General features: G+C 43.9%; 1 protein-coding gene across 1 annotated transcript in view; it reads left to right on the top strand.

Moving 5' to 3' along the window:
- LOC311128997 (nebulin-like) overlaps window positions 1-12933 on the top strand; it is a gene marked incomplete at its 5' end in the record, with an annotated part of 94995 nt that overhangs the window by 71476 nt on the left and 10586 nt on the right. Inside the window, 8 exons of the mRNA XM_084161230.1 lie at window positions 97-198; window positions 519-623; window positions 6096-6206; window positions 8015-8119; window positions 8966-9070; window positions 9665-9769; window positions 12253-12366; window positions 12724-12828. Of these exons, the coding sequence (XP_084017356.1) occupies window positions 97-198; window positions 519-623; window positions 6096-6206; window positions 8015-8119; window positions 8966-9070; window positions 9665-9769; window positions 12253-12366; window positions 12724-12828 (852 nt within the window). The remainder of the gene's footprint in view (window positions 1-96; window positions 199-518; window positions 624-6095; window positions 6207-8014; window positions 8120-8965; window positions 9071-9664; window positions 9770-12252; window positions 12367-12723; window positions 12829-12933) is intronic.

Genomic DNA, 12933 nt, shown 5'->3' with positions numbered 1-12933 from the left:
TTTACATCAGCAGTTGTCACAAAGTGCTTTCACAATAACTAATATCAGTCTCTCCACATGTGGTGGATTCACTCTTTCCTCTCTCTCCATCTCTAGTTTGCCTACAGGCAGGAGGCTAGGGCCAAGCTCAACTACACCTCTGTGGCTATGCGCCCAGACATCATGAAGGCTACCCAGGCCTCCAAGCTCGCCAGCAATGTGAGCGTTTAGTACACAGTGAATAGCCTACACAGTGGCGAAGCATGTTAGCCTGTTTTGCTAAATTAAAGGGATTTTGTATTTGTTTACCTCTCTGAGTTGAATAATTATGCTGTTGTTTACACTCTCAGCATGACGCCATCACAAGGCATCAAGACAAGTCATATCATGACAGCCTGTCTGTACATTACCCACTGAGCGGTTGGGTTAAATGCGGAAGACACATTTGGGTTGAATGCATTCAGTTGTGCAACTGACTAGGTATCCTCTTTCCCTTGTATTGTCCAGTCCACTCATGGTTTGTGTATTGTGTCTGGTAGATTGGTTACCGTGAGAAGGCTCGCCAGGAGGCTGCCCATGGAGGTTCCCTGGCCCACCGTCCAGACATCGCTCTGGCCACTGCGGTGTCCAAGCTAAACAGCCAGGTACGGTCAACACCAAACTCTCCGAGTCTGAATTGACCAGTTCCTCCCTACACCTCGGGCTGTTATCAATGTTTTTATTCCCCTTTATTTGATTCTCTTTGTCCCCTCTCAGTTCATTTTTCTATCGTTTCATTGTCAGTTAGTTTCTGCTGTCAGAAAATAGTCTCTGAAGATGTAAATTCACCAGCCCAGATGACATGCCTTTCAGTTCAGCTTCCTAAAGATCATGATTGCTTTCTAGAAATCTATACAGGGGCGCAACTTTCACTGGGGACGGGGGACGGGGGACGGGGGACATGTCCCCCCCACATTCTGAAATTGCATTTTTGTCCCCCCCCCCCCCAGTTTTATCATTGGAATGTGATACAAAACTAGGCAACGTGTGCTTTAGGACCATGCGGACGCCTCCGAGAGGTCGGGTAGGCTGTTTGGAGTGTTTATCCGACAGGATAAAAATACATAAAAAAGTGATGTCCCCCCCACTTCCAAAACCAAAGTTGCGCCCCTGGATCTATAGTATTGCTATAGTATTTGCTCAGCTGTCCTAGCTAGTCTGTAGCATAGGTAGTAGTGACCTTCCATCCATTGGGTCCTTCTTTTGCCACCCTGCATAACTACCCATGTTACCCATGTCCTATTCTGTCCTTGTGAGCTCTGTCTCCTATTCTCCATAGTTACATGTTAATATACTCCCTATAGCCCTCTCCAGCTCCTCTCCATAGAGTTACATGTTAATATACTCCCCTTAATAAATAAAATAAAATAAAATCCATTTTTATTTGCCACATGCGCCGAATACAGCAGGTGTAGACCTTACAGTGAAATGCTTACTTACAAGCCCTTAACCAACAATGCAGTTTTAAGAAAAATAAGTGTTAAGTAAAAAATAAATTAAAATAATTAAAGAGCAGCAGTAAAATAAAATAACAGTACGGAGGCTATGTACAGGTGGTACCGGTACAGAGTCAGTGTGCGGGGGCACAGGTTAGTCGAGGTAATTGAGGTAATATGTACATGTGGGTAGAGTTAAAGCGACTATGCATTGATAATAAACAGAGAGTAGCAGCAGCGTAAAAGAGGGGGTGGGGTGGGGGAGACAATGCAAATAGTCCGGGTAGCCATGATTAGCTGTTCAGAAGTCTTATGGCTTGGGGGTAGAAGCTGTTAAGAAGCCTTTTGGACCTAGACTTGGCGCTCCGGTACCGCTTGCCGTGCGGTAGCAGAGAGAACAGTCTATGACTAGGGTGGCTGTACTAGCCTTGTACAGTTAGAGCGTTAGGCCTGTAACCGAATGGTTGCTGGTTCGAATCCCCTAGCCGACAAGGTGAAAAATCTGTCGATGTGCCCTTGAGCAAGGCACTTAACCCTAATTTGCTCCGGGGCGCCATTCTGCTATAGCTGACCCTGTAAAACAACACATTTCACTGCACCTATCCGGTGTATGTGACAATAAAACATATGTTATTATCTTTATTATGCTCTCTCCAGCTCCTCTCCATAGAGTTACATGTTAATATACTCCCCCTAATACCTGCACTACCCCTGTATAGCCCTCTCCAGCTCCTCTCCATAGAGTTACATGTTAATATACTCCCCTTAATACCTGCACTACCCCTGTATAGCCCTCTCCAGCTCCTCTCCATAGAGTTACATGTTAATATACTCCCCTTAATACCTGCACTACCCCTGTATAGCCCTCTCCAGCTCCTCTCCATAGAGTTACATGTTAATATACTCCCCTTAATACCTGCACTACCCCTGTATAGCCCTCTCCAGCTCCTCTCCATAGAGTTACATGTTAATATACTCCCCTTAATACCTGCACTACCCCTGTATAGCCCTCTCCAGCTCCTCTCTATAGAGTTACATGTTAATATACTCCCCTTAATACCTGCACTACCCCTGTATAGCCCTCTCCAGCTCCTCTCCATAGAGTTACATGTTAATATACTCCCCTTAATACCTGCACTACCCCTGTATAGCCCTCTCCAGCTCCTCTCCATAGAGTTACATGTTAATATACTCCCCTTAATACCTGCACTACCCCTGTATAGCCCTCTCCAGCTCCTCTCCATAGAGTTACATGTTAATATACTCCCCTTAATACCTGCACTACCCCTGTATAGCCCTCTCCAGCTCCTCTCCATAGAGTTACATGTTAATATACTCCCCTTAATACCTGCACTACCCCTGTATAGCCCTCTCCAGCTCCTCTCCATAGAGTTACATGTTAATATACTCCCCTTAATACCTGCACTACCCCTGTATAGCCCTCTCCAGCTCCTCTCCATAGAGTTACATGTTAATATACTCCCCTTAATACCTGCACTACCCCTGTATAGCCCTCTCCAGCTCCTCTCCATAGAGTTATATTCCTCTCCACTGTACTGTCTCTCAGCAGGCAAAACTGTGTTGAAATGCAGAGTTGTAGTGTTGTTACAGTGATGAAACGACATAATTTCTAGCAGTTTTGCCTGCTGGGTCCCTCCCTCCCTCCCTCCCTAATCTCTACCTGCTGCCTCCATCCTGTCGTGTCTTTGTGTTCTCACCCTGCCGTCTTACTGCTGCTTTGTAGGAGGAGTTGGAGGCCAGGCCCTCCCTCCACGGAGCTGCTTCCATCGATACTCCTCAGAGCCGCCACCTTAAGAAAATGAGTGCCCTGACTAGTAATGTAAGAAAGGAATACCTGAGACCCTGGGGCGGGGACCAATGGGCTGCAACTTCCTGCAACTTCCTGTCTGTGTCTTGTGACTTATATTCAATGACTCACTGATTGGTTGATTTCTGGGCTTGTCTGTTGGGGCACCTCTGCTTCTAAAATTCAAGAGGATATTTTTTTTTTTATTGTAATAATTCTGTCATATCCTATATCTGTCCTATATTCCTGATTTGATCATTTTATCTCCCTTTTTCCTCCATGTTCTTGTTTTAATTTGACCTCCAGTCCTTTTTGTTTGGTTTCCCTTATATCTGTAGCTACCTTCATTTTTGTCGCCAAACATAGACAAGCATGGTGATGCAATAACTATTTTCCTAAAAGTCAAAATATTATTTTCGATTTATTTTTTACTTCTTATTTTTTAAAGATTTTTCTCCCCGAGTTGAATCAACGTGTTAAAGGATAAATGTCTGAATAGCCGGGACATGTAGTCAATGTCTCTGTCTCATGTGGTATGGCCCCTGCAGTGATACCGTGCCATGGGGTTATTGTTGATGCATCATTCTACGGAATTACAGAATTACAGAATTATCTCTGTGCTATGAGGACTGTGTAAATCCTGTGTCAAAGCTTATCTAAAGTATCTTATTCACAACTCATTCTGTAACGGTAGGAGACAGAGTTGACCCTTATGAGAACCATTTTATTCGTTTGCCAGAAGTTATGTCACTGCCTTTTCATTTGGAGCATATTATGATTAGACTATTATGATTTGACTATTTGATTAGACTGGTTATTTTGCTAATTTCTAATGGATTTACACACTCCTCATTCCTCTCTCTCCCTCTTTCTCTCTCTCCCTCTTTCTCTGACTCTTTCTCTGACTTTTTCTCTCTCTCCCTCTTTCTCTCTCTCCCTCTTTCTCTCTCTCCCTATTTCTCTCTCTCCCTATTTCTCTCTCTCACGCTTTCTCTCTCCCTCTTTCTCTCTCTCCCTCTTTCTCTGACTCTCTCTCTCTCCCTCTTTCTCTTTCTCCCTCTTTCTCTCTCCCCCTTTCTCTCTCTCCCTCATTCTCTCTCCCTCTTTCTCCCTCTCCCTATTTCTCTCTCTCGCTCTTTCTCTCTCCCCTCTTTCTCTCTCCCTCTTTCTCTCTCTCCCTATTTCTCTCTCTCCCTATTTCTCTCTCTCCCTCTTTCTCTCTCCCTCTTTCTCTCCCTCTTTCTCTCTCTCCCTCTTTCTCTCTCCCTCTTTCTCTCTCCCTCGTTCTCTCTCTCCCTCTTTCTCTTTCCCTCGTTCTCTCTCTCCCTCTTTCTCTCTCCCTCTTTCTCTGACTCTTTCTCTTTCTCCCTCTCCCTCTTTCTCTGACTCTTTCTCTCTCTCCCTCTTTCTCTCTCCCTCTTTCTCTGACTCTTTCTCTCTCTCCCTCTCCCTCTTTCTCTGACTCTTTCTCTCTCTCCCTCTCCCTCTTTCTCTGACTCTTTCTCTCTCTCCCTCTTTCCCTCTCCCTCTTTCTCTCTCCCTCTTTCTCTGACTCTTTCTCTCTCTCCCTCTTTCTCTCTCCCTATTTCTCGCTCTCCCTCTTTCTCTCTCTCCCTCTTTATCTCTCTCCCTCTTTCTCTCTCTCCCTCTTTCTCTCTCCCTATTTCTCTCTCTCCCTCTTTCTTGCTCTCCCTCTTTCTCTCTCTCCCTCTTTCTCTCTCTCCCTCTTTCTCTCTCTCCCTCTTTCTCTTTCCCTCTTTCTCCCTCTCCCTCTTTCTCTCTCTTTCTCTCTCTCCCTCTTTCTCTCTCTCCCTCTTTCTCTCTCTCCCTCTTTCTCGCTCTCCCTCTTTCTCCCTCTCCCTCTTTCTCTCTCTCCTTCTTTCTCGCTCTCCCTCTTTCTCTCTCTCCCTCTTTCTCTCTCTGACTCTTTCTCTCTCTCCCTCTTTCTCTCTCCCTCTTTCTCTTTCTCCCTCTTTCTCTCTCTCCCTCTTTCTCTCTCTCCTGTTCTCTCTCTCTCTCTCCCTCATTCTCTTTCTCTCCCTCTTTCTCTCTCTGACTCTTTCTCTCTCCTTCTTTCTCTCCCTGATGTTTCTCTCTCTCTCCCTGTTGTTTCTCTCTCTCTCCCTGATGTTTCTCTCTCTCTCCCTGTTGTTTCTCTCTCTCCCTGATGTTTCTCTCTCTCTCCCTGTTGTTTTTCTCTCTCCCTGATGTTTCTCTCTCTCTCCCTGATGTTTCTCTCGCTCTCCCTGATGTTTCTCTCTCTCTCCCTGACTTTTCTTCAGCTGGTTCCTCTACTGATTAGGAGTACCTCAGACTCTCTCTGCAATGGGATCCCAGCATCACTTTCTCCCTCATTTTCTATTTCTGACTACCATATATACTGTTCCAACAGCATATATATGAAGTATATGTTCTGTTTGTAAATGTTTTCCTCCTGACTGTTATGTCTTAATTGCCTTCTGGGGTTAGTTTGCTAATTGAAAGTAAAAAATACTACTTATTTATTCATGTGTTATACCCACCAGATACCTTATATCAAATTAGTCCTAGAAGGCAACCTATGGTTTTTTACTTCAATTGGTTATGCTGTATAACAAGGGCTACTAACAGTAAGGAGTTACGTAGGTTTAGAAATTCTGAATTTGGATCCCTCTAAAATCATTGAACTAACCATGAGCCCTTTTTATATTATGTGACTGGATACTGTGTTCTGGTGTACTGTTTTCCTCCTCATTAATCCTACTCTATCTGCGTCTGATTTGATTGGCTTACCTTCCTCACAGACACAATCAAACTGAGGCTAACACACACACTGCCGTATGATATCCCTATAGGTGCAGTACAAGGCGAAGTATGACAAGGAGAAGGGACTCAGGCCAAAGTATGACATGAAGGAGAGTGTTGTTTACAAGACTCAGAAGGATGCACACACGCTGGCTAGCGAGGTACGTGTTCCACCCACTCAAGTAGGAGTACCACTATTTTAATATGATAAATACTCATTCGAGTTAAGAGGTCTTTACTTACAGGTGTTTATCAAAGATATACAAAGCAACCGGGACCAAGCAGTTCATGAGATATACTACACTGCTCAAAAAAATAAAGGGAACACTAAAATAACACATCCTAGATCTGAATGAATGAAATAATCTTATTAAATACTTTTTTCTTTACAAAATCACACAATAATTATCAATGGAAATCAAATTTATCAACCCATGGAGGTCTGGATTTGGAGTCACCCTCAAAATTAAAGTGGAAAATCACACTACAGGCTGATCCAACTTTGATGTAATGTCCTTAAAACAAGTCAAAATGAGGCTCAGTAGTGTGTGTGGCCTCCACGTGCCTGTATGACCTCCCTACAATGCCTGGGCATGCTCCTGATGAGGTGGCGGATGGTCTCCTGAGGGATCTCCTCCCAGACCTGGACTAAAGCATCCGCCAACTCCTGGACAGTCTGTGGTGCAACGTGGCGTTGGTGGATGGAGCGAGACATGATGTCCCAGATGTGCTCAATTGGATTCAGGTCTGGGGAACGGGCGGGCCAGTCCATAGCATCAATGCCTTCCTCTTGCAGGAACTGCTGACACACTCCAGCCACATGAGGTCTAGCATTGTCTTTCATTAGGAGGAACCCAGGGCCAACCTGCACCAGCATATGGTCTCACAAGGGGTCTGAGGATCTCATCTCGGTACCTAATGGCAGTCAGGCTACCTCTGGCGAGCACATGGAGGGCTGTGCGGCCCCCCAAAGAAATGCCACCCCACACCATGACTGACCCACCGCCAAACCGGTCATGCTGGAGGATTTTGCAGGCAGCAGAACGTTCTCCACAGCGTCTCCAGACTCTGTCATGTCTGTCACGTGCTCAGTGTGAACCTGCTTTCATCTGTGAAGAGCACAGGGCGCCAGTGGCGAATTTGCCAATCTTGGTGTTCTCTGGCAAATGCCAAACGTCCTGCATGGTGTTGGGCTGTAAGCACAACCCCCACCTGTGGACGTCGGGCCCTCATACCACCCTCATGGAGTCTGTTTCTGACCGTTTGAGCAGACACATGCACATTTGTGGCCTGCTGGAGGTAATTTTGCAGGGCTCTGGCAGTGCTCCTCCTGCTCCTCCTTGCACAAAGGCGGAGGTAGCGGTCCTGCTGCTGGGTTGTTGCCCTCCTCCATGTCTCCTGATGTACTGGCCTGTCTCCTGGTAGCGCCTCCATGCTCTGGGCACTACGCTGACAGACACAGCAAACCTTCTTGCCACAGCTCGCATTGATGTGCCATCCTGGATGAGTTGCACTACCTGAGCCACTTGTGTGGGTTGTAGACTCCGTCTCATGCTACCACTAGAGTGAAAGCACCGCCAGCATTCAAAAGTGACCAAAACATCAGCCAGGAAGCATAGGAACTGAGAAGTGGTCTGTGGTCACCACCTGCAAAACCAATCCTTTATTGGGGGTGTCTTGCTAATTGCCTATAATTTACACCTGTTGTCTATTCCATTTGCACAACAGCATGTGAAATTTATTGTCAATCAGTGTTGCTTCCTAAGTGGACAGTTTGATTTCACAGAAGTGTGATTGACTTGGAGTTACATTGTGTTGGTTAAGTGTTCCCTTTATTTTTTTGAGCAGTGTATATAAAACTCTATAATAATATATCTATATAATAATTACACTATATTATAAGGATGTATCTATATAATAGCTCTCTATAATATGATGATGTTCCTCTGTCTTTTAACTCATCTCACAGGTGAAGTACAAAGGTGACTTGAAGAAGCTCCATAAGCCTGTAACCGACATGGCAGAGTCTCTGTCCATGCAGCACAACCTGAGCACCAGCAAGCTGTCCAGTGACGTAAGACAATCTCACATAAGCCCGTGTACCACCGTCTTGAATCCCAGTAGTGCCATCATCCCGCGCTGCATAACAACTGCCTTCTCAAAAACCAACCGCCTCGCTACCACAACCCTCCAACCAAGTCATTCCATATCATTAGGAATCACTGGCTTTCTCTAGCTCTCTCCCAGCAGGCAAATCTGGTTGTAATGATGTCATTTCAACCAGTTTACAACCAGAAATAGTTGGAATGTAGTTGTAATGATGCCATTTCAACCAGTTTTGTCCTGCTCTGTTTATCTAAACTATAGTAAAACACAGATCTATAGTGTCATAATTTAGCGTCGTACTCATTTACCCATAATCCTCACGGACATCATCTGGTAGTGACCCTGACCCTTCTCACCTTTGACCTACAAACTTCCTAACGTAACCCCTTGTACTCCCAATACTAGTACTAGAACCTGCTGTAACCTTCTTTTCCATGTCTTTTTTCATTAATCTATGGTCTAGATGAGTCTTTTTCACACATAGTCTCTGTCTAGCATGTTATCGTGTGCAGAATGATTTTCTTCCTTTTTTCTTCATAAAAATATAACTTAGTATATCATAACTTAGTCTTCTATAACCACTATGACGCTCATAACTTTCTGCCTCACCCTCTCTTTTTAATGTTTTAATTTTCTTTAATTTCATTATTTTCATTCCTTTTTATTCACGTTCCTTAACTTTTTATAAAACGTTCTTGTTTAAAAATATATATATATTTTTTTTAATGGGTGGCATTGAGTGAGCTAACGACAGTGGCTCTATTTCCCTACACCATTGTACTGAGCTGTTTACTGGGTGCTGATTCCCTCTTAGTACCAGTACAAGAAGAAACATGAGGACAGTAAGGGTCACTACCTCATGATTGCTGACTCACCAGAACAGCTCCATCACAAGGAGACTTCAGAACTACAGAGTCACGTAAGTGGGCCGATGTCTGGGATGACCTAGGAACCAGTCCTATTGACATCACCCGGTTTTAACTTCCTGTGTTTGAGATGTCAACTTCCTGTTTGAAAATCATCTCACCAATATTCAATTTCATTATGTGACCTGCGACTCTGAATTCTGAATTCTCCCAGGCTTCTTCTCCAACCTGTAAAATAATTAAATAGTGGAACACTTGAAGACATAATTAGTGTTTGTATTGTTGACTTGTCAGGGCTTGGTTGACTTGTAAAAACTGTTTTACTGGAAGCGTTGGTTGGGCTGTGTGTTATTATGTAAGTCGTTTTTTTGATGAATCCACTCGTCACGCCATCATTAAACCTGAGAGGTTTATATTGCAATTCACTATATTGACACAGACCGGTGTCATAAACCCTGTCAGTGTGTGCTCTGAAGACACCATGTTACACCTTGTTACACTCTTATGATGTTAAAATTACCCCAGTTGGTATCTTTTAGGCCTCAATGGTAACATTACATGGCCTATTTAGTCATATTTATTAAATAAATACATTTAGAGCCTATGATATTGTGAATATATTTGTCTGACTCTTGTTTGTCCGACAGGTGAAGTACAAGGAGAAGTATGAGAAGGCTAAAGGAAAGGCCATGCTGGACTTCGAGACCCCCACCTATGTGACGGCTAAGGAGGCCCAGCATATGCAGAGCGCGGTAAATACAGATTCTATAGTTTCAACCCAATATCTAACTGTTGTTCCAAACAACAATTCTACTTTGCAGTTTAGAGTTTCGCTGATGCTCAAAAGAGAACATGGAACATTCAACTGTTGTTTGACATTGTATCTGTACTGTATTTTTGGGGTGGTATTTGGAGATTCTGTAAACTGTTGTCTGTCCTCAATAAGTGTAACTACAATGTCTGTGAAATGTACTTTTCCAATGTGTAATTTGATATGAAAGGTAAGCACTGGTACTAGCGCCTATGATAGACTTGTATGGCACTGACACATGATGTACTGTAAGTTCAGAAAGCCAACTGTTCCTCTGATGATCCAGGGTTAAGGTACGGTACTGGATGTCTGTCCGGTAATCATGTCTCCCTGCTAGTGCACAGACAGACTGACACAAAACAGAAGACTTACCATACTCGTTGATTTAATATAGGGATTTCTTTTTTACTATTGACTGCTGAAGAAGACTTGGCTCCATACAGAAATGAGCACTATTATACATGCACAAACACATAAAGGTTTCAAATATTATATTGTGTGTACAAAAACACTACACACATCAGAGGTATACTGTGGTCATGCGTAGAGCAATACACAGCTGATTTGTTTTCAGTAAGAAGATTGAGGTGAAGCTTGCATTGTGACTGTGGACTTACTCAGCTTGCATGTTCTACGTTGTCTATCAGCTGTGTCTGTCATAAGGAATATGAGGAGTCCATAAAGAGAAAGAACCTCTCAGGCCTGGAGGTCACCCCTGCCATGTTACATGTCAGACATGCCACCAAAATAGCCAGCGAGGTAACGAACGGGCATTTACCACCTTTTGTACCCCTCCTCCTTCTCCTCTTGTTCCTTCTCCTCCTGTTCCTCCTCCTCCTCCTGGTAATTGTACTAAGACCACCACAACCACCACAGCCCTCCTCCTTCTCCTCTTGTTCCTTCTCCTCCTCCTCCTGTTCCTCCTCCTCCTGTTCCTCCTCCTCCTTCTCCTCCTCTTCACCCACTCCTGGTAATCGTACTAAGACCACCACAACCACCACAACCCTCCTTTTAATCCCACGTGTGGTCAGCTTGCATGGTTCACCACCTGAAGATAATACACTATATTACTTTACACGTAATAAATACACCTTTTCTCATTTTTTATAGTACCATAGTAATGCTGCATGACTGTTTTAGTTGTAGAATTTGTTTTATTGTCATGTCTGCACTGTCGTCTATGTTGACATCATTTGTCTGCTTTGTCTGTCTGGTTTTTCTGTCTGGTTTGGCCTTTTAAATTAACCCTGTTTCCTGTGTTTGTTGTGCATAATGCCCTAATGAAATGTAGGGATGAGTGCGTTTGACAAAGAGCCATATGAACAAACTGTCTTGTACCAAATATTCTATGGGTATTTATTGTCCTATTGTCCTATCAGATAAAATGGGATTGTTTTTTTATCAGGCTGCTTACCAAACTCACCAATATCTTTCCAATGTCTAATTGGTCATAATACTTATTGTAAAAAAAACTCAATATTTGTCTATACATTTGTCAACCAAAACCAGAACTGTTCTGTTATAATCTGAAGGCGAGACTTGGTGGCTTTGAGCTCTATGGGTGAGCGGTACTGCTTGCCACCTGAGCCTGTACCGGGTCCTGTCTGTGTGCCCTGCCTGTGTTGCCCTGCCTGTGTTGCCCTGCCTGTGTTGCCCTGCCTGTCTCTCTGTAGTCTCTCTGTTCTTCCTTCCGCCCCATAGAGAGTACAGGAGGGATCTAGAGGAGGGGGTGAAGGGTAAAGGGCTAACCGTTTTTGAGGAAACTCCTGAGCAAGGAACGCTACTGCTATCCTGAGTCAGGAAGGACTGCTACAGATGGAACAGACTTCTCCAATCCCTCACTCATCCCCCTCTTCCTCTGCTTCTTCTCCTCCTCCTCTTCCTGCTTCATCACCTAACTAACCAGGCAGCTGGTTTACTTCTTGGCGCTGGCTAATGACATCACTAATGTGTTTCCAACGTAGTTGTGGGGCTAGTAGTGTAGTTCCCCGAGCCTGGTTTCAGATCTGTTTGTGCTGTCTTGCCAACTCCAATGGTGACAGTGACTACAGGAGTTGGCAAGACAGCACAAACAGACCTGGCACCAGGCTAGTAGTTCCCCAGGTTAACCAGATAATATGGTGTCTGAAACAACTTACACTACATCACTGAGATTCATACTAAACGTTCTTCTGTCTTTCAGCTCTGAGTGGACCCTTCCTGTCTCACATCACACTCCCTCACTTGTAACTTGATCCCATTATATTTTCCTGTTGGTTTGTGATGCTCCTTAATCATCCCCTTAACTGAAGATGTTTTAACCTGTGACGTTTCTGGTTCTGCAGCCCCTAAACAAATGTGACATAATATCCAGTAGTTATTTTGAATACTCACTATAAATAGTATTGTGTTTGACTTGACTGTGTGTAATGTGGCTGTTTGCAGAGAGAGTACAAGAAGACATTGGAGACAGAGATCAAGGGCAAGGGGATGTTGGCTTTGGCTACAGACACCCCAGACTTCATGAGGGCTAGGAACGCTACAGACATCCTCAGCTCGGTCAGTGGGACTGGGTTCTTGGGCCAAGAAACCCTTGTTTTGTAATAAGTCCAGTAATTTCAAAAAGCATTGTACATTATAGCCATGTTTTTAGATGATAACTACCAGAGAAGCAGTTTCTTAACCTAGAATATATTTCATATTGTCCAACTGTCTTCGTTATACTTGAGTTGCTGGATAGCTATTTTACATGTAATGAATGCACACTATAATCATAACCACATCATTATGTTCATTGCTTTCAATGCTGTAATTGTGTACTGTACCAAGTATACTGAAAGACACTCTCCATCAGTGCATGTAGATGTTATTTAACAAAGAGTGTGTTTCTGAGCTGCAGTTTGTGTCCCTCCTCAGCAAAAGTACAAGCAGACTGCTGAGGCGGACAGGGCTAGCTACACTAGTGTTATCGACACCCCTGACATCCTCCACGCACAGAATATCAGGAACATTGTCAGCCAGGTAAGAGGAATGCTCCAAACTACTATGGATGTCTAGAAACAGTGTACATAAACTCTCCATATACTATATAGATTAATTTTGCATCGATTTGAATGACATAGACTA

The sequence above is a fragment of the Coregonus lavaretus genome (assembly GCF_964263955.1).
Source record: "Coregonus lavaretus genome assembly, chromosome: 5".
Lineage (NCBI taxonomy): Eukaryota > Metazoa > Chordata > Actinopteri > Salmoniformes > Salmonidae > Coregonus > Coregonus lavaretus.
Note: the sequence above shows the minus strand (reverse complement) of the source record. Positions and strands in the feature narration are given on the sequence as shown.